This window comes from Engystomops pustulosus, chromosome 1 (assembly GCF_040894005.1).
Source record: "Engystomops pustulosus chromosome 1, aEngPut4.maternal, whole genome shotgun sequence".
Classification (NCBI taxonomy): domain Eukaryota; kingdom Metazoa; phylum Chordata; class Amphibia; order Anura; family Leptodactylidae; genus Engystomops; species Engystomops pustulosus.
The window spans coordinates 39,385,187-39,406,613 of NC_092411.1; the positions used below are offsets into that span (position 1 = coordinate 39,385,187).

General features: G+C 40.2%; 1 protein-coding gene across 3 annotated transcripts in view; it reads right to left on the reverse strand.

Moving 5' to 3' along the window:
* The window catches only part of TNPO1 (transportin 1), a 52,761-nt gene that overhangs the window by 7,496 nt on the left and 23,838 nt on the right, over positions 1-21,427 (reverse strand). The window contains exons 3-22 of one of the 3 annotated variants that reach the window (XM_072138753.1): positions 20,335-20,484; positions 19,277-19,383; positions 16,740-16,873; positions 15,157-15,238; positions 14,414-14,536; positions 13,895-14,013; positions 13,356-13,416; positions 11,724-11,892; positions 11,459-11,611; positions 10,384-10,609; positions 9,440-9,611; positions 8,781-8,867; positions 8,229-8,336; positions 7,513-7,674; positions 7,234-7,321; positions 7,054-7,152; positions 5,651-5,746; positions 2,584-2,659; positions 1,364-1,463; positions 570-644 (exon numbers count right to left, since the gene is read on the reverse strand). In XM_072138753.1, coding sequence (XP_071994854.1) covers positions 570-644; positions 1,364-1,463; positions 2,584-2,659; positions 5,651-5,746; positions 7,054-7,152; positions 7,234-7,321; positions 7,513-7,674; positions 8,229-8,336; positions 8,781-8,867; positions 9,440-9,611; positions 10,384-10,609; positions 11,459-11,611; positions 11,724-11,892; positions 13,356-13,416; positions 13,895-14,013; positions 14,414-14,536; positions 15,157-15,238; positions 16,740-16,873; positions 19,277-19,383; positions 20,335-20,484 — 2,387 coding nt within the window. The remainder of the gene's footprint in view (positions 1-569; positions 645-1,363; positions 1,464-2,583; positions 2,660-5,650; positions 5,747-7,053; positions 7,153-7,233; positions 7,322-7,512; positions 7,675-8,228; positions 8,337-8,780; positions 8,868-9,439; positions 9,612-10,383; positions 10,610-11,458; positions 11,612-11,723; positions 11,893-13,355; positions 13,417-13,894; positions 14,014-14,413; positions 14,537-15,156; positions 15,239-16,739; positions 16,874-19,276; positions 19,384-20,334; positions 20,485-21,427) is intronic. The other 2 variants (XM_072138761.1, XR_011853395.1) reach the window with 2 other exon arrangements.

Consider the following 21,427-nt stretch of genomic DNA (forward strand, 5'->3'; position numbering starts at 1 on the left):
TCCATCCTGGTGGTAGAAACCCTTCAAGCAAGACCAACTATTGCAGAAGTTTCAACTATTTTAAGGTTCGCCACTACTCTGTACATTAATGTAATGTAATTAATGTAATGTACTCTGTACATTAGGATCAGATCTCTGATCATAGTAGTGTGCCACTGGTTGGGTGTACAGTGTGTGAAAACATACCATCGGCTTGCCAAATTTAATGTTTTGTCATCAAGTGCAGAGGATGGGACCTGCTTCCCGGTGAAAGTCATCAAAATTACAGTTTGGCGTTGCTAGGGACTCGTTTTATCATAAATTGTTTTGATGAATGGGAACCCATCCTCTGCTCTTTGGATGGTCCATAAAATCTGGGCAGCACAGACTGCTTAAATTTACCCATTTCAAGCACGGTTTGAAAAATTCTCTCCTTTTTGACAACTTTTGGAAATAGTTCAAATAAATCACCTCCAAATAAGGCCGAGTCTTGTGTGTGTGAGATTTTTTTTTATTTTTATTAAAGATCTGACCTTACTACTAAAGTATACAACTAATAAAAAAAAGAAAAAGGAAAAAAAAAAAATTACCTTACAAAACATGTCCCGGAGGTCTTCCTTCGGACTAATCCAAGATGCAACAGCATCACAGAAAAAAATAAAATCCTAAAAAGGGAGAAGAGTAGTCGATGAAAAGAAACTTTCACGCATTAATCCAGCAGAGGTCATCAATTCAAATAGCAACACATTTAATATTAATTTTGTGCAAAATAAAAATATTTTTGCAAGTAAAACTTTTTATACATGAATAGGTACATGAGTGTCCTCCTACTGAGGTGCCGACATAGCTGCTTGCCCAGTAGCTTTTGCTGGATTCTCAGTAATGGAAGCCCAGCATGGGCGGTATAAGGTATAAAGACTGTAAGCGCCATTATACAAGTCACAATAGTTCTTGCATCTCCCGGATCATGTATAGAGGAGCTTCTCTTGATGTATATGTATAGTCCTATAGCTCCAGGATTCTTAGAGCAAGGAACCAGCAGATGCTGTACTAGATGTTTCTTCTCAGGGGACAGAGGTTGTCACACTCATCTGACTTGGTTAGAGACCCCCATTGATCTATAAATGGTTGCAGCTAGAGGGACCACCCTTATTAACCAATTCTGCTTTAGAACGGTGGGTCCAGCCCTCCATTCAGGTGTCAGTCACTAGACAAAACTTTTTTGGGTCATTTGGACACATTTACCCCTACTGTATTGATGTAATGTAGTGTAATGAGGTGCACTTTCAATTAGGAGGTTCTGAAAGTGGAGACGACCACCACAGGGCAGAGGCTTAAGGATTGGGAGGAGGGTTGTGCATCAATACGCAAGTAAAATTCTTACCTGAACTACACCTCCAGGATTAACAGTGATCATCGTACAGATTCCACGGAAAGCCGAGTCCTTCTCCTCATTGTCTCGTATATTCCGTAATGAAGTGCACCTACAAATGACAGCAAACCTTACTTATTCTATGGAAATCTAAGAAACCATCAAAGAAATTCAGTAGGGGAGAGGTAAAGGGGTTTCTTCATATAGATATGAACATCTTATCCATAGCATATATCATCAATATTAGATTGCAGCATCCAGGGCCAGCGATAGCAATCTGAACAAATCTGTTTGTGTTGTGAGTGAGCTGCAGTTACCAAACGCTGCCACTACACAGAGAATGGAGCCCTCCTTCTGGATTAGTTGATTGATTCCGGTTGTCTCCAGAGTAAAATCATCAGGGTCCTGACTGGACGATCGCCACGGATCTGATATTGATGATGCATCTCCTGGACAGGTGATCAATATAAATAGGCTGGAAAGCCCCTTTAAATACCTAAAATCATTCTGTTTAATGTTGTACAAAATGCACATTCCTGAAGTGAACATAGCAAATACTCAAACTACGCTAAGGAAACATAACATCTAACCTCAGTGCGAGGTCGTTCCACCTATTGCTTTCACAATGTAAAATTACTGTGATAAATACAGGATGTATTGGTGCCAGTGCTACCAATCTAGTGTAGGACGTAACACGTTGGCATGTGATTTATGTGCATGCAGAGTGTCTGGAAATCTGAATTGAACCCATAATATGTACCTATTGCCCACAAGCAGGGAGGCTACACCTTGCTACTGGGACATTGGCTATATAGATAACTAGCAACAAGTGGGAGCCACGGAGGCACAGATCTAAGTAGCGTCTCAGTGTGGTCGCCATCAGTAAACATGGCGGCCTCCTACCTGCAATGGCGATGGCTAAAACTTTATCAACAAGCTTTTAAACACAGCAAGCATGTGACAATCTTATCCCATGCTCCCATGCATCGATTAGTCGTTAGCCACAGAAATGATAAGACTTGTATATATGACAATGCTTGGAAGAAAAATGAAAAATAAAAAAAAGTGACAAAACTATAGGACAAGATTAGTCACATGTCTGACGATGACTGTAATAACTGACGGAAAAATATATATATATTACAAAATAAAATGTAAAAATGTGAACTGTAAAAAAGAAAAAAAAATACATGAAGAGAAATGAATTTAAAAAAAGATTGAAGAATACACACCAGGGTCTTATAAACTGCTGTAGCATGGGGGCCACCTCTTGAGGACAAACGTAACCAAGACGACCAATTGTTATTGCTAAGGCAACGCAATCACGGTTATACACCACCAAACGCCAACCAAGACATGAGCAAATGAGGGGGGGAGGAGAAAAAATAAAGAAAAAAAACAACAAATAACTCAGAAACAGAAAACAGAATCTGTGTATGATAATAAACATAAGATATCACTAGTGTTGATTATGAACACTGCCTCCGCAAAGGAAGTGACATAGGCAGAACTATCAGGTGGGGGGGAGGGGGAGGAAGTGGAGAGAGGCGGATCGGGGAAGGGGAGAAAAATAAGAGAACACCTAAAACCCAAAGCCTTCATTTTTCCCGAACACTAATCGGGAATCGGAACTCAAAGGGGTTGGTCCAACTATGGTGATTGGACTACTGGGACTGCTGGGGTCTAAATAGAGAGGCAGGTAATTTGGTGCTCCAATTATTATCTATAATAATTTGCCCCTTTATTAAAATCCTAGAATGATTCCCCATTATCAGTGGGTGGTAGGGCATATAATGGAAACAAGAGGATAACATGTAGGTACAATAGTCTTTGTACGTTGGTGTCCTATTTTTAACAACTGATAACACTGGTGGAAACTAACGAACTCAAAACATGACAAGTAACTGCAAAATAAAAGAATTACTTGAAATTAACTATTTTTAACTTCCCATTTGTTAGGTTGCAGGTTCCATTAAACATTCCGTTGGTGTGGAGGAAGAAAAATAGGATGCTGCACCGGAGCATCAAAAAACCAATGCAGGTGTGAACGGCCCTTATATAAAAGACTGAAGTCTTAAAGGGCAACTACCACCAGGATAAAGGACTGTATACAAATGAGCCTGAGGGGCTCCAAGCTCTATAACCCTCAGGCTCATTTGCATACAATCTCATCCAGGTGTCTTTTAAAAAGCAGCTGTCATTTGTCACTCCATCTCCAGTAATCGGTCCTCTTCTGCCTCCTATACTGCTCAGTTCACTGCCAAGATTAATACATGTGTCTACGGAGGGAGGAGCGGTAGAGACACAGACAAGTGCTGCATTAGGGAACAGCAAGTGGTGGTTTCTAGCAATTTTCCTGAGATTTCAGTAGCACTCTGTGCTTGTGTCTAAGGTTTTCAGTCCTCTACTCCTCACTCTAGACAGATCTGAGCAGTGGGCAAAGCAGTTTAGCAGAAAGGAAAATTTATACTTTGAGTCTCCTCCTATAGTCATATGAAGCGTGTCCTCAAATTCAAAACTAATAAGAACTGGAGTATTAAAGAAATAAAAAATAACCGATGTGAACCTTGAAGGAACACAGACTGTTGTGTTTGATTGGGAGTCTGGTTAGAGGTAAAATGAGGCTCTTGTGTTTTAGAGGTGTTCTCTCATACAGAGACAGATGGTTAATGCTAGAGACAAGAGAAATGGCAGAAGGAAGATGTCGGAAGAATTGTATAAAAAAATTCTGTAAGCAAACTAAACAGATACTAAAAGTCAGCAGATCTGTATAGAAGCAGAATAAAAGAAAACCTACGGTCAAGTGACAAACTATGCAACATTCCCATTGAACAGGCATTTGTGAACAGTCTAATGACAGCATGCAGTCAAAGCGAGGGATGTGCTTCCAGTCTAAAAGCTCATTGTGGGACCTGTACACTAAAAAAAATGTGCCCCAAATTGTGATGGGATCACAGAAGATTTAGGAAGTGGCGGCTGTAGAGACTATGTGAAATGGCGAGAGGGAATGACTTGGTCTTTATTAAAGCCTCCCATATCCAATGAAAATTCCCACCATCTGTCAATCTTTGCAAATAATCCAACATACATACAAGTTGGCTGCTCTATACGGTTTGTTTTCAAGTTGAATTTGTATACAAGTCGCAACTGTATATTTTATTATTGTAGATCCAGACAAAAAATTTTTTTTGCCCCGGTGACAATTGTAGTTTGAAAGTTTTTTGCTGTAAATGGACCATGGATGATCAAAGCTTCATTACAGACACCTTACAGCTGATCATTGCAGTCTAGGACTATAGTAAAGCATTCAGAGAGCTTCACCAGAGATTAATGTGGCCAGAGGAGTCTGTCTTTAACTAGGGGTCGGGTGACCTTAAGTAGGGCAGCGCCTGTACTATGTTTCCAAAGAATTGCAAAAGGAAGACGTGTCATCTGTCTGAAATGAAGGACTATATCAAGTTTTCAAGCTGGGGGCCCCCACCGATCACGAGAACAGGACCGCCAGAAATGCAGATAATCAGGGCCACATTCGTAAATGGTAGGAGCTGCAGGGCGAGCTCCATTCAATAGCAAGGGAGTGGGGGAAATTGCAGAACACAGCGCTCCACTATCTCTGGCATTCACATGGAGAGCGAATTAAATGGAACTTCTTGTCTCTTCATCCTCAGCCTCTAGCAATAGCAGGACCCCCCACCTCCAGCCACTAACGAGAGCAGAACCCCCGGATTAATTTGGGTCCCATGCACGTGAATGTGGGGGTACAGTCTGACCCCGAAAACCTGCTTGTTCTCCCTTGTTATCAACTTGGATAGGGGATGACTTGCAAAGTTTGAACAATTATATGAAAAGTAACTACATTTATTATCTGCATTTTATCCCACAGTGAACTTTTAGCCAAAAAGTACATCACATTCAACATACACAAAAGAAAATACAGAAAAAAACTGAAAAACCCCCATAAAAATATATTAACAATATATGAACCCTTTCTTTATATAGGGAGTATACACCTGACTTAGGCCATAGTATATAACAGGATTATTGTACAAGAGATTTTATAACATGGTTGATAGTTGCAGGTAATTGAACAGGACTAGACATTTATCTATTAAAAAAAGGGAAAAACTATGATATATAAAATTATAATACTCAAAAGGGGTAAAAGATGCTGAAACAATAAAATGGAAGAGTCGAGACTACACACGGTGCCATGTCTGATGGCAAACAAGTCAGCTTCATCAAAACACATGGAAAGCCAATTGGCACTGCACCAAATCTGTGCCGGCAGACAGCGGGTACCTGTATTTTCTAAGAGGGTCTTTGGTGTGTTGGGCCTGTTAATAATCTCTACAAGTTGGTGCAACACCAATGGAATATAAGGCTGCATCTCTGCTCCTAGAAAAAGAAACAAGACAAAACAAATCTTATATTCAATGGGTACAGCGGGGGCCGCAATGCTGCACACACACATATAGCTATACAGTGCACAATCTACTGTAATAAACCCAACACATGTAATAAACACATGAACTAAAGCCAATTCTTCCATTTACTTTCATCATATGGAGAGGAAAACTACTCCTGGGCTGTGACTGGTCTTGTTCTCAGTACTAATGTACTTGGAAGTAACGACATTTACAGTAAGTCTTGCCAGTTCTTGCTTGGAGCCCCAGGGGCACATATGCCAATGATTATAAACTGTGTACCACACTGAGAAATATGTTGGCTCAGTTGTTAAACTTCTCTTAAGGAAATAATGACTTGATCCATTGCAGTTACCTATGCCGAACCCAACAATTAGGAAATGTTAGGTCATTGAGAATCTGATATCCCTGTGAAGAGCTGTGGTGGAAAGGAGGGGGAAGTTCTCATAAGGAAGAGACCCCCAGCTCTGGGCACAGTGAATGGAGATGTGACTACACAAGTACAAAACGCTCCAAACACTTTATGCGGGATCCAATCCAAGCTGTGCCCACTTACTGATCCCCTACAAAAATGAATGGAAATGGAAAGGACAATGCAGTCACCGCAGCTGTAAGCACTATTCTAAGGCTGCGTACACACAGCGCCTTATCTGTATTTCGAAACAATGTAAGTGCAGCAGGGAAGAGATTCTCACAATCGCAGTAGAGTTTAGTCGTAAACTCTTTGGGGAACGAGAAACACATGTATTGCATGGTTTACTGGCAAAACACGTTTTGCGTTCCCAAACGCAAGCGTTTAGGTGTAATAAAAAAAGCCCCGTGACCAGAGGAGCTCCTCACCGCTGAGCTCCAGTTGCATTTCCAACAACAATTCAAACACAGTGTGAGGAGCCACCAGTAAGTAATAGGGTCAGCCATATTTCGGGGTTCACTGCCAGGAAACATGGGTCTAAATGACTTCCCGGCCAGCGAGTTTTTAGACCATAGGGGTGAACATATTTGGGTTTTAAACTTACCCTGTCAGTTTGGGATTTATACCTTTTATAAGTGGCCGGAAAACAAAGTTACTCTAACTAGAAGCTAAAATAAATGTGGAGTGACAGCGGTCTATTCAAAAGTTAAATAAATAAAATTAAATAAATCTGCAGTCAAAACACTAATAACCATGCTGTTGGTTGATTACCTCATTAAAACCTTAGTGAATGCTAAAATTTTACACACACACAAAAAGAAAAAAAATCGTGAAAATAAGGGGGGGGGGGGGGGGGGGGCACATACCCATTTGTATAGAAATTTCACCGATTGCCCACGTAGCATTGTTGCACACAGAAATTAACTCAGGATTTAAATTTGTTCCTAAAATAGGCATGAAATCAGCTAAAAGAGAAGAAATGGATGTTAAGGCAGAGAATTGAAGACTGGGATATAACAAATACACCAAAGTTAGGCCACACTTACCGATGCACGCTTTCACATGCTGGAAACAAGCCTTGGTCAGATCTCCTAATAAAGCAAAAGAGCTCTGCCGTACCTCTGGCATTTTATCCTAAGGTGGAGAAAGACAAGGACATTAGGTACACCAAGTCTTTTTATGGAAAACATAGCAGAGTCTGTACTAATGGCCCAGCTGTCAAGACGACTAGGGGAAGGGGAAGTAACCTGCTGATGGGACCCATTAGGATCCCGGAAATCAGATGATCCAATATAAGATATAGCAGTAATTGTCCGGCCGCTTACCTGCATGCACTGATACATTAAAGTGAGGATGTTGCTTCTTGCTACAAGCTGTTCTATGTTGCCGCCAAGCCCTTCCGCCAATCCACTAAGCAAATCCAGAGCAACAATCATAAAATCCTTATCCGGCGACTCGTACTGGTCTGGCTGAGCATTGTGCATCTTCAACAAGGTGAAAATATCAGACAAAAATATAAGTATACACAATATACAGCTATTCTAAAGCAGAATAAAAGGCAATTCTGAACCATAAGGAGACCGTACAGAATTTCATCGGTCTACTAAAGACTTGGTCAAGTTTAATTCATGTTTAGACATCAGTTTTTAATTCAGCCAATGACAGACTCCCTCACCCCTCATGACATCAAAAGGCATAGGCTTAGTATAGTTTTGCGTAAAAATCTGCAAACAAAATTATTTACAACGTACGAGGCAAGGGGCAGGAACGCCCTATGCTGGACCAATCCCTTTGGCATCTATGCATCTCCACATGACATGGAGTTGGTGTAGCCACAAAACTAATTGCAATTTTCTGCAGCATGCAAGATTTTTCTGGGGATTATTTTAGTGCTTCTACAACTGGCGTAGAAGCGCTGCTAAATGCCCACTATGTGTGTATGAGGTCCTAAATCCTTTTTAAAGAACTGCATAAAGATGCATCTAGACTACCCATTCACCAATTCCTTCCCAAAAGACGTCTAAAGTTCTGAGAAAGTTACCATTTCTTGTTGAAGAGTCTTCTGCACCAAGTTCACACAACGCTGGTACACAGGTTCACAGTAGGGTAAGAAACCAGACTGAAGTGCAGTAGCAACAGAAGATAGGCACTGGAAGGGAAAGGGTTACATCAAAGTTACTTCAAAAGCAAGTCCATCAGCCCAAATAAGGAGAACTAAATTTGATAGTTCAGTTCAGCTTAATGGGCTTAGGCAAGTTAAATCGCCCAAAAAACAGACCATAATATTAACTCTGATTCGCATGTTCCGTCAATGTGCTGATGTCAAGGACACAGTTTTTACCCAAATCACCAAGACTATGTGAATATACCCCAAACAGATCTGGACACAGGTTCCCAACTGAAGCCTGCCAGCTTACTACATGATCCTTGCACAAAGTTCACTGGAGTAGAAAACAGGACACAATGTGTATTTTTATTTTCCCCTCAAAAAATCTCATGCCAATATGTGGGACAGATTATTAGCACGGAATTTTATGCTCAAACTTCCCACCACAGGAAGCCATTAGCCAACAGAAATTACATTTACACTTGCCTCAAGTAAAGGAAAGAGATCCTTGTCCTCGTCCTTCAGAACATTCCATTTCTGGATAAGTGGAGGCATCAGCATCTGAATGTATTCCTGCAGAAATATAGGGATCATTAGCTCAAAGGTCGTCTACCACCGCCACCAAGTGCCATCTTCTGCTGGCAGAATGTTGTAGAGGTATTCCAACATTACTCAGCCCCATTAGTTATTGCTAAGTTATTCCCGATTAAACCCATATGGTATGGGTGCACCTGTGACATGTGCTCAGCACCCAGATCACTGCTATTCCTGCCTTAATCAGTGTCACACCCCAACACATTACAAGACAAATCTTCCGCTTATCCAATTGAGAAGGGGGTGGTATACACAGGAATAGAAGTGCTACAGGTGCCAAGGACAAATTTGGGTGCACCAATTGCCTCATTAGCATATAGGTTAAAATTAGGCTCTATGAAAAGGAATAATGGACAGAAATAAATGTATTTATGAAATTGTCTATTTCTCTACAGGATAATGCCAGCAGATTATAAATGAATAAGGGAGGTGGAAGACTCCATTAAAACTAAATATCAATCAAAACCACAAGAACATAGAATGGACAGAAAACATAAGAAAATCACATTTATATTCATAAGTAAATAATTACCAGGAACTTGATTACTCACTGGCTTATTTAAGTGGTGTCCAACAGAATCTGCTAGAGTTCCTATCGCGTCATAAAGGATTAGCAAGTTTTTATGCTGGTATTTACTGAAAGCGAAGACCAAAGTATCCAAAATATAAGCCAAGTAGGGGACAAGCTCCGTACAAGCCTCCTCTTCTAAGGTAGCAAAGGCACTAAGGAAGAAAAGTTTAATACATAAACAATTTCATACCATTTCAACAAAAGTTACATAGATCATGGGGAAACACGCTAGTACACAAAATAGAGTAAAGATGACTAGTAACACATTAAAAATAAAGTGCCATAATATTTACAAAGACGGATAAAAATCACTATGGAATACAACCTAAAAGCGTGACTGGTTGGGATTCCCCTCGATGGTATACAGTATAAATAGATGACAAGTAAAATAGCATAGAGTCCACAGGGTAAAGTATTACTAGTAAAAAAGATCCGTGGGTCACAATGGGACCACATAATTACTTCCCAAACAAGGATAACAAATATACGCAAGACTTACAATCAGCCAAAATACACCTGTGGAATACGGTGGAGAGCGCCCAGACACAGATGCGTGTTTCGGACCCCCCTATTCCACAAGTGTATTTTGGCTGATTGTAAGTCTTGTGTATATTTGTTATCCTTGTTTGGGAAGTAATATTGTGGTCCCATTGTGACCCACGGGGAACTAGTAATACTTTACCCTGGGGACTCTATGCTATTTTACTTGTCATCTATTTATACTGTATACCATCGAGGGGAATCCCAACCAGTCACGCTTTTATAGGTTGTATTTTATAGCAATTTTTATCCGTCTTTGTAAAAATTATGGCACTATTTTTAATGTATTCATTTTTACTCTATTTTGTGTACTAAGAAACAAATGAACAGACTATAATACCTCTATTTGTGACATGTAAACTTAACAAAAGAAATCTGTATTACCTGCAAGCAGCTTCTTGTACTCGCTTGTTGCCATCAAGGATTCGTTTTAGCAGCTCTGTCATTAATGGCTTTAAATACATGTCTGGGGGCTGGCTAACTACCCAGTGTGCATAGCGACTGAGGGTCCAACAGGTAATGGAGCGCACAAGAGCCTTCTTATCAGAAAGGCACTGAATAAGGTGGGGGATGAGTTCAGGGAGGTACGGGATCATACCCTGCATGCAACCTATAAAAAGACAAGATCACACAAATTAAACAGGATAAAGAGGTGATTTTTATTAGATTTCACTAAACCTTGAGTATACATGGGCTCTCTTAACTAGACAAAGGCAATCAAAAACTTTGATGAAGTTTTTGTCTGGTCCTGACCCATTGCGGTTATTAACTATCCACAGGAGCTGCTGCTACACAGTAGACGGATTCTCCAGCTTCAGTTTTTTCGCCACATATAGGGCCTGATGCCTATTAGTACAAGGTCTAGGCTTCAGATACCGATAAGGGCAAAAACACACAAACATGATTAGCACAGTGAAATTCAGCCACTACAAAGCCAGATGCAAGGACTGAGCACGGTAGTGGGTTTTAGCCCTACGGGTGAAGACACACATGGCGTTTTTAGTTAGTGCATTTTCAGATCGTAAAAAAACGCATGCGTTTTTGACAGGTTTGACCAATTATCTTAATTCAAACTGGTCAAAAACAAATGCGTTTTTTAACAATGTGAAAACGCACTAACTAAAAACGGCCCAAAAACGCCACGTGTGTCTTCACCCCAAGTATGGCTAATGTGGCAGACAACCCATTTAATTCACAGCAGGTGACCACCAAGGACGGCGTTTGGTATAACTAATCATTATAGTAGCATTTATATGTGTAAGCTATTGCATCATGGAAAAAAAAAAGAAAAAGAAGTTTAGCTGCAAGAGATGCAGATACATGACACTAGTAAAGCCAACTAGGACTATTTTGCTTTGACCTATCAACTGAAGAAATTGGAGATCCGTAAGACATCTACATAAAACACGGCTGTCACTTATAAGTAGTGAGAAGATGTTAAGCAATGAATGCTACTTACCTTCTGCAATTGCACCAAGAACCAAAATTCCAGATTCCTTTACTACCCATTCAGGATGGAAAAGTAATTCTTTCAATAATGGCAAAATGTGCGGCAGAAGTTCATCCCGAAACACATTCGCGAGCACATCGAGAGCAGCAGCAGAGCACTTCCCTAGGTAAATGCAATTGTCAAAATGAAAACCACTACAGAACACGTTATCTGACAGATCATTTGATTTTGCTTAAAAAAAAAATAAATAAAAAAAAAACCCCTAAAGACTTACTAATATTCCAATCAGATATGGTGTCATCATCATCAAGGTCATCCTCATCGTCTTCATCCTCCTCGATCCCATCCTCTTCATGTGCCTGAGCCACTGTCCGGGATCTGTGGAAGCGAGGCCGGATGTCCTGCTCGCTGTCAGGAACAGCTTCATCCTCTTCTACATCACCCTGCGTTAGGACATAGTATGGGACACGGTAAACTTTTTTTTTGAACATTAATTTTAATCAGTTTGTACAAAACCGGTGTATACAATGAATATTACAATAAAGTTACCTTTCCATTAACCATAAAGGTCTGCTTAGTGTTTTCATTGCCCTTACAAGTAATGGTGGATAGGCAAAGGGAATGAGAGGGAGGGGGGGAGGAACTAAAACGTAACCAAAAAGGAACTCTAACAAGGTAACATTTTGACTTAATACTTCGAGTTACTGTGTCATAATGTGTTGAAATACTGAAAATATTATTTATTTTGTTATATATAGAATCAATCTTATCTAGGCATTTCCCATATGTCTACCTTACATTTTCATAACTTTTGAAATGTCTGGATAATTTATTTTGATGTCACGCAGCTTAAAAATCAAAGATCGGTTTTCCTTTTCAGAATTTACTATTTTGGGGATAATGTTTTGAATAAAATTGTAAATATTTAACATTTAAATAACCCCCAATTTATAAACCCATATTCAAATCTGCACCCCTCAAACTATCAGAAATTGTTAATAGCAGGAGTCCGCCCCGTACTAGTACGCTAAGGGGTGCTATTTCCCATTGTTTATTTTCAATGTTTATATCTAGTTTATTGGACCATTTGGTTAAATGTGAGATCTTCGAGAATACGGATAGGCCTTTGCAGATGTTGATAGATTTATTAGGAAATCTGTTATTGGTTTGGGGTCATTGTCTATAGAGGTTTTAACCTTATAAAGGGCTGATTAAATCTCATAGTATTTAAGAGATCAGTACGAGGGCGGTTCAATAAGTAACCGTTTGATAGATGGCAGCACACGATAACACCAACTTCCTTCAGGAACGCTCTCTGTCATCAAACATGGGTACTTATTGAACCGCCCTCGTACTTGTCGGTTTGATAGGATTAGGGTTAGGCATTTGACTGTTGTTGTCCATTGGATTCCCAGTAAATACTAATCTATAGGTGATCTATGACGGAATTTGGAAATTCTTGATTCCTGTTTCAAGAAAGCTAATAGGCATCTTCATTCTATCTGAAGGAATAGTTTTTTTTTGTCTAGTTGTAACCCAACATCCCTCATGGCCGAAATTGTAGCTAGTGGAGGAGAGACCTTTGTATTAAACAGAGATATAAGTAAGCTTCCGTGTTTTTTGGTGAGATTTGTTGTTTCTCTATATTAACCCAGTGTTTCTTTATATCTTTTTTCCAAAATTCTTTCATCTGGTCTAGGATGCAGGCTAATATTGAATAATTGATGGGTATGCTAGATCTTCATCTATAGAGTGTTGGCCTGAATCCTTGGTGGTTTATGTTTCCATATATAGGAACAGATAATTTTATGCATCTCTCTAAGAGTTTTTACATTTATTGGAAAACTTCCATATACTAGTAAGGTAGATCCATTTTTTTTCTGGAAATTCGATGCCATGCACTCACCTTGAGCAAAATGATATCTATCTCTGAATACTTCATTCCATTTACCAAGACAGGTATCAACCTAGGATCAAATGATGAAATATATTTAGGCAAAAATGAACAGTAGCAGTTTTCTTTAAAACTAACTATTTTATTATTTAAAAAATAAAATAAATTATATACAGGCACTCCCCAGGGCTACATACAAGAGATTCTTTAGGTTTGTACCAAGGAGGAATTTTTACAGAACTGGTATATTTTATAACTGTAGCTCACAAATTTTTTTTGTCCCTGTGACAATTGGATTTAAAAAAATTTTTTTGTGGCATCATTGCAACAGGAATTATCAATACAACTTCATTACAGAAACCTTACTGCTGATCATTGTAGCCTGAGACTAAAGTAAACCATGCAGAGAGCTTTACTAGAGGTCACAGGGGGCAAAGAGGTCCCCCCTAAGTTGGGGACCACCTGTACATATGTCCATCTATCGTGGATTAGCCTGAAGCTACTGAATTGTCAGAATTAGGTAACCATTAAAGGCGAGACCATTGACTTACTTGGTAAGATGTCTGCATAGGACTTCTTTACATATCGGTTGCTCAGCCAGAGTAAGCCAAAACTCACAGGCCTCCAACGCAACATTCTCATCTTGATCCTGTGTTCTTTGCAGCATGTACTGTAGTGGAGAGTGGTAATTGAAAGAAAAAAAAAAATGGATCTGTAAGCTCACATCAGAATACAATAGGACACCATGAGTCAGCCCAATGATTTATTGGAGAACCTAAAAGTGGTGTCCCAAGTTATCTCCCATCTGCAGTATAGGGCATAAGATGATAAACGAGGGTCTAACTGCTGGGATTCCCACAGAAAAGGGACCTTAAGCAATAATGGCTGGGGTCCCTTCCTCATGATCAGTAGCTGGTTGCAGCAGATGGACCCTCAAAAAAAATTAGCTTTTTTTTGGATCAGATCAACTTGCTTACTTGGTCCAACTATGTAAATGGAGCAATACAAGCTGACTTACAGAATAAAATAAATAAATAAAACACATACAAAAAACAGGTAAAAATTCAAACCTCCACAATATTGTGCATGTGAGGGAGCAGACGGTCCATTCGGACTTCAAGCAGCATGACAAGAGCTCTGCAGACATTTTTACGAACTTCTGGTTCTTCATCCGTGGCCAAAGCAAACAAATTCTGTTGAATAAAATGTACATTTTAGTATCTGAATTCATAATAAAACCAAAAATACACCCCTGCAGCATATTCATGATCTAAAAAAAAAAAAAAAATTGTATGCTACCCATTAGTGATACCTCTGTGGCAGACTATTCCTAGCATGTTTCAGCCTTCCTGTATGAACTCACAGGAGTTTTCTAGGTTTTCACAAGTTTAAACCAAGAGCAGGAATAAGGAAGAAAGAGGAAAAAAAAAAAAAATCTAAAAACATCCCTTTAATGTAGCCAGCTGTAGGCCTCACCATAAAGCTGACATGTATGGGTCATGATCACTGACTGCAGCAGTTGTAGAAGTAATGTACATGACAATACTCCGGCAGGAAAAAAAAAAATCTGGATTGTGTATGGGATGAAAGAGGTAAGGGGTTTATTTTCCATTTTATTCCACTCCCTTATCAGGGCGAAATCTTTGTAAAACCAGACAACAAAATGTGACAGTACCCCAAGTGCGGAATACAGTTTCTCGTATAAGAACAGGAACACTGGATACATATTATTGCTTTTACCAGCCAAATTCATTTTATTTAAAAGATAGAACATGTGTCTTATGTCTGAGGTGATTTACTTGAAAATTCATACCTCGATAAACGAGTCTATATGTAGCATAAGAGCCTGGGTTCTTCCAATGATGAACTGATTAACACAGGCAACTGCGTGCGACCTATGGGGAGGAAACAGATCATATTTACAAAACCTGAGGTTTGTCTTATCTATGCAATAAGAAGTTAATGAATACATTTGATGGGGTTGTCCATTACAGGCATTAGTGCTCTGCGAGAGGAGCCCCAATGCCAGTAACACGCTTTTAATCACGTGCTTTGGATAGTACACGAGTCGTGCTGACAATACTGGTGCCTTGGTGATTGTACTGCAGAGGGGGCATGTGGTCTAGACACATCCATGTTCCCACCCTACTCCAGTGCTCAGGATCCCAAATGAGCATCACCCAAAATCCCTACTTGAGGTACAGGGACCATGATGAGAAGATGGTATTCCAAAACACTCGTGCAAACCATAAAAACACCATCTAGCCATCAAGTCCCCACACTACATAGCCCGACCATGGGTTTCACTTTGTGCATCTCAGGATGAAACACAGAAACTGGGCTATGGAGTTTGGGGTCTCAATGACTGGATACTATTTTTTTATGATTTGCACATGTGAATATCGGGTAATAAAATATTTGATCAATCTGCGTCGGTGGCCTGCCTTGATCCATGTAGGACCCCCATCACTTCATCTAGGGTCCATGGACTTCAAAGTAGGTATTTTGTGAGAAACTATTAGCATGCTGGACAATTAATTATGTTAGGAACACAGATGTGCCCTGATTAACTCGACCCAGACTGCCAGAGCGGGTCCCGAGTCTGAAGCGATGCCTTTTGGCATTGCTGCAATTTCAGACACAGCCAGAGACCCTGGAGAGAAGGTAGAAGGAGTTTATTACCGCTTCTGCCTTCTCCTTTCTTCACTGCATAGCAAAAGAAATGAGCTGGCAGTGCCAGTCGCATGATCGCCAGATCTGCAGGGGTTAAGCGGTGTTGCTTAGAAATAAAAAAATATAAAAAATCATCACCATAATCCCCTCCTATGCCTGAGACTATACATATTATGTAACAGTCGTACAGGAAATTCAGTTATAATAGTCATTATCAGTTAATTTGAAAACAAAAAAAAAAAAAAAAAAAAAAAAAAAAGACCAAGACGTATTAAAACTTCACTAAAAAAAAATCTTTTACGGCCTGGTCAGAAAATGGTTAAACCACGACTTTCATCATTGTGGAAGGTGATTTATAAGGTCCTATCTGGAACAGCCCTGTGTACATAAAGAAGCGATATTTCTGCAAATAGCCAAGTCCCCACATATTATGTACAACACTGGATGGACATCAAAGTCTGTGAAATATAGTCCCATCTTCTGTTGGCAGGTGGAGAATGTGTAGGCTCAGATTCAGCACAAGATGAAAGGTTTAGTCTTAATGAATGAGCCCATAAGAAGCGTCTGTGTGACGGTTCTTATGCCAGGACAGAAATGGATTTGTTACCTCTGACAGAAACCAGTCACACTGTGGCATAAAAAAGTCCATCCATCAAAGATCATGTGTAATGTCACTATGGTCTATACCTGCGAGCACCAGTTTATAAAAGAGAAGGAAATTACCTAATTTTGGGACTACTATGTTTGAAAAATTGCAAGAACTTGGGGATCATAACATTGAGAGGTCGCTCCAGAAGATCGCTGTCTAAAATCTCGGCAGAGTCTTCACAGATTTTCTGAAGGGCTCCAAAAGCTCCCTGTGAAGAGAAGGAAATGTAATGGTAAGCGGTAGTTCTCACTCCTTATGTTGCTGTGTGAAATAAGCACTAGCATGAAATCTATATTTATATAGCACCACCATATTCCATAGCGCTTTGCACATCATAGGGGGCATATACAAATAACATAGTCGTATGGTATAATAGAGTGAGGGCCCTGCTCACAAGAGCTTTCAGTCTATACAAGTGTGAATCACCATTCAGTCCTGAGAACCCCAGATTTTAGGGAATAAGGTAGAGCCCAAGCATTCAGAACCATGTGGTGGGGTTTGTTGTTAGCCCCTTTAAGATGAATATCACACACATTTATCGGCAGCAGTAGCCTAAGGATAAAGTACAGTAAATTAGCAAAATCCAGAGGTCCGTTTGTAACTAGGGGTTGTCTCTAAGTCGGGTGTTCTTAAGTAGGGACCACCTGTACAGGAATAAAGGGGAACTGGTTCCTTCTCTTGTATCCTGCACGTGTGATTCTATCATATTTTTCTATTTATGAAAGCTGAGAACCCTCTGTAGCTGTCCAGTTCAAAATTTGCCAGATATCACCAATTTCACTATTTGGTGTCCAGCTAAATTGGAATTTTTTTTTTTTACTAGCTATTAGTATTCGTGAACCATCTGTTCTGTTATTTTCTAAAGCCAAAACGTCAAGTGGACAGGTGTATAAATGCAGAGATAGAGAAGATTATACACACACACACACACATACGCTTAGATATCTCTATCTCTCTGTTGGGGGCAGCAGCTGGGGTCTCAACCAGGAGTGAAAAGGGATATCTATATCTGACTATATGTAGGTGATGCATATAACAAGGCAAATTAAATAGAAACAACAAACTTAAAAGTAGAACTTTTTTTTTTTTTTGGCAAACTGAACATGTACATTTTTTCAGCAACTTTGAATCTCAAGATTCTAGTTTGTTATCTGCATTCTATTTCTCCCAGGAGAAGGAAGAGGCTCTTGGCTTACTTTTACAACATCTGGAGAACAGCAGATTTTTTTTTTTAAATATAAAATAAGCATATTGCATCATTATGCTAGAGATATCTGCAACACCGGGTTCAGGGCTGAGCACAAGTTTACATTAGGCCTGAGAATATAAAACGGACATGTCCTATGGAAAATGAAGACCCATCTTCAAAGCAGCATATTATAGACCACCAGAAGCTGAGCAGAGTGTTCGTGTCCCATCTGCAGGCAGTATGTTATAGAGCAGGAGGATCTGCCTTGTTGATGTCAGAGGAGAATGGGCAGACTGGTTCGAGCTGATAGAAAGGCAACAGTGACTCAAATGGCCACCCGTTACAACCAAGGTAGGCAGAAGAGCATCTCTGAACGCACAGTACGTCGAACTTTGAGGCAGATGGGCTACAGCAGCAGAAGACCACACCGGGTGCCACTCCTTTCAGCTAAGAACAGGAAACAAGCTACAATTTGCACAAGCTCATCGATATTGGACAGTTGCCTGGTCTGAAGAGTCTCGATTTCTGCTGCGACATTTGGATGGTAGGGTCAGAATTTGGCGTCAACAACATGAAAGCCTGGATCCATCCTGCCTTGTATCAACGGTTCAGGCTGGTGGTGTCATGGTGTGGGGAATATTTTCTTGGCACTCTTTGGGCCCCTTGGTACCAATTGAGCATCGTTGCAACGCCACAGCCTACCTGTGTATTGTTGCTGACCATGTCCATCCCTTTATGACCACAATGTACCCTGTAACATCTGATGGCTACTTTCAGCAGGATAATGCGCCATGTCATAAAGCTGGAATCATCTCAGACTGGTTTCTTGAACATGACAATGAGTTCACTGTACTCAAATGGCCTCCACAATCACCAGATCTCAATCCAATAGAGCATCTTTGGGATGTGATGGAACGGGAGATTCGCATCATGGATGTGCAGCCGACAAATCTGCGGCAACTGTGTGATGCCATCATGTCAATACGGACCAAAATCTCTGAGGAGCTTCCAGCACCTTGTTGAATCTATGCCACGAAGAATTGAGGCAGTTCTGAAGGCAAAAGGGGGTCCAACCCGTTACTAGCACGGTGTACCTAATAAAGTGGCCGGTGAGCGTATATCAGGTCCCAAATCTGCCATTCGGCTACCATCAAAATAGGCCACAAACATTCCGCTGTTTTCGGCCCATTTATGCACATTGTCTTGTCAAGATGGGACACGGTGCTCCTCCTGCTCTAACAGGTTTCCTGCAGATAGGACAGGCTAATTCATGGTTCATTTGTAAGGAAAAAAACATTAAACATTTCTGGTGGTGGAGCTTGTGTGCCAAGTAATAGTTAAAAATTTCTGCACACGTCTGAGCTTTGCATTTCCCAAATAACCACATGCCAAGCCTTTACATTTAAGAGAAGAGAAACTCACTTCACACGTGTTGTAATCTTCCGAGTCCAACAATCCACATAACTTTGGTAAAAGCTCTGGCCAGTTCTGAAGCTCTCCTTTTGAAGCAATGGTTGTGATCAGGATACCTAGGAGGAAATAGGAGTTAACCACAAGACCAGAATTAAGTGAAAAACACAGGTACGTGTAATATAAAAAAAATATATATATATATATATATATATATATATATATATATATATATATATATATATATATATATATATATATATATATATATATATATATATATATATTTATTTTTTTTTTCAGGTTAATATTAGCTAAAACAGATGAAAACACACCCTAGCTACTGAACAAGAAGCAGGATGACACTGCACCTGCTGGCATCCAACTGGGTGGTTTTATTACTGTTCTACTTATTTTTTTATGAAAGGAACTTGAAAGGCAAAAGACCATAATGAAGACTATCCTGTATATAGGTGATGGGTGTCCAATTGCGAACACTGCTAGGACCCCCACTGACCACAAGTATAGACGTGAGCTCTCCGCTCGCTCTGCAAATTAAGCCATTAAGAAGTCTTCATTAGCCCCTTAAACTTTTTGGGTACAGTAGCACATACTGCTAGTGCAGGGGGCCGTGCTTCAGCCCGATTTCGTTAGCGTTCCCAGTGAAACGCATTTGATTGCTTACCAATCACATGCGTTTCATTGCAAACACAAATGTGTTCGGCCCGATAAACGCACACATTGCGCTAGCGCTGCGCTTTTAAACAAACATTTTGAAAGCATTTCATTGTTGCTGGAAGTGTAAGCAGCTGTGCCCCAACATAGGGACACAGCTGCTTACACTTCCAGCAATGAAGAATGCTTTCAAACCAGCAAAAGCATGGCAACATGTAAAAACACATGCGTTTCAAAATGCATTCCAAAAACACCATGTGTGAAGGCGCCCCAATGCTCCATTCAAGGAGCGAGTGACGGAGAACACAGAATCTGTTTTGAGACAGTTGTAGGTTCCGCCTCTGGGACTGGCTTCTACCAGGTATCAATGACATACAAATAAATACAACACCTACCCACTGTCGCTCGAATCAGGGGAGACGAGTCCCCAATGTTGTTCAGACATTCACTCTTGATAAAGTCCGTCACTCCATTTGGGAAATTGTGAAAATGAGCTTTTACATTATTCTTCAGGATCAGCCCACTCAAGGACCTGGTGGGTTCATCTGGAAGAGAAATGGAGCCAAGATTGCGTTACATGGTTTTACTTGGAGTTAGTTATTTTCTGTCCCATGGTCCCTCTGGGCTTCATACAGAGGATTCATCCGTCAGTTTAATAATGCACAAAGTATAGAGCAGTTACTTTTATAAAGTGCTGATACACATTGGGACAACCTAGCCTCAGCCTAAACGCTCCTAGCAGTGTCCCTCCTTTCTGTTGCTTCTAAAATTCTCTGTTATCCCTGAGCTAGTGACTGCAATAAATCTGTCACAATTTTCACCTTACGAAGTAGAAACAATATCCAAAATGGGATATTGGGAGAAAACATTCAGCAAAACCGATCCAGCGATTAGCCGCCTTTCAATAACATGCACAGACACTGCTGCTCTATAATATGCTGCCTGTAAATAGGACACCATGGACAACTTGCTCAGCTTCCCTTGCTCTATAACATGCGTCCTGCAGATAGGACACTATGTACAATCTGCTCAGCTCCTCCCGCTGTACAATATTGTTTGACCCGTCACAGGCCCTTTAGCAATGGAGACCTTTAGCAAACACTAATTACTACAGAACCCACTAGCACACTCCAAGACCAACCAACATTACAAAAAAGAACTCATTTTTCAGTGAGTAATCCTGAAGAATGTGATATTAAGCATCTTTAAATGAGTATACTTCAAAATAGTTCAGTGTGCTAGCCGCACAAATTGTGGGTACCTCATCTCCCAATACAGGTCTATTGCACATCACAAAATATAGAGCAGGTCTTACACCTACCACTTATCTTCCAGATCCAACAGTAGGAAATGGGGCTCACATTATCATGTGCACAAGGCCTTACAAACCTCCTGTGTGCTGCCTACTATACCCATACTACACAATACAACTATCCAGGATTTCTCCCTGGAGCTTTGGCAGCAAGAAATATTTACAACATGCAAGTA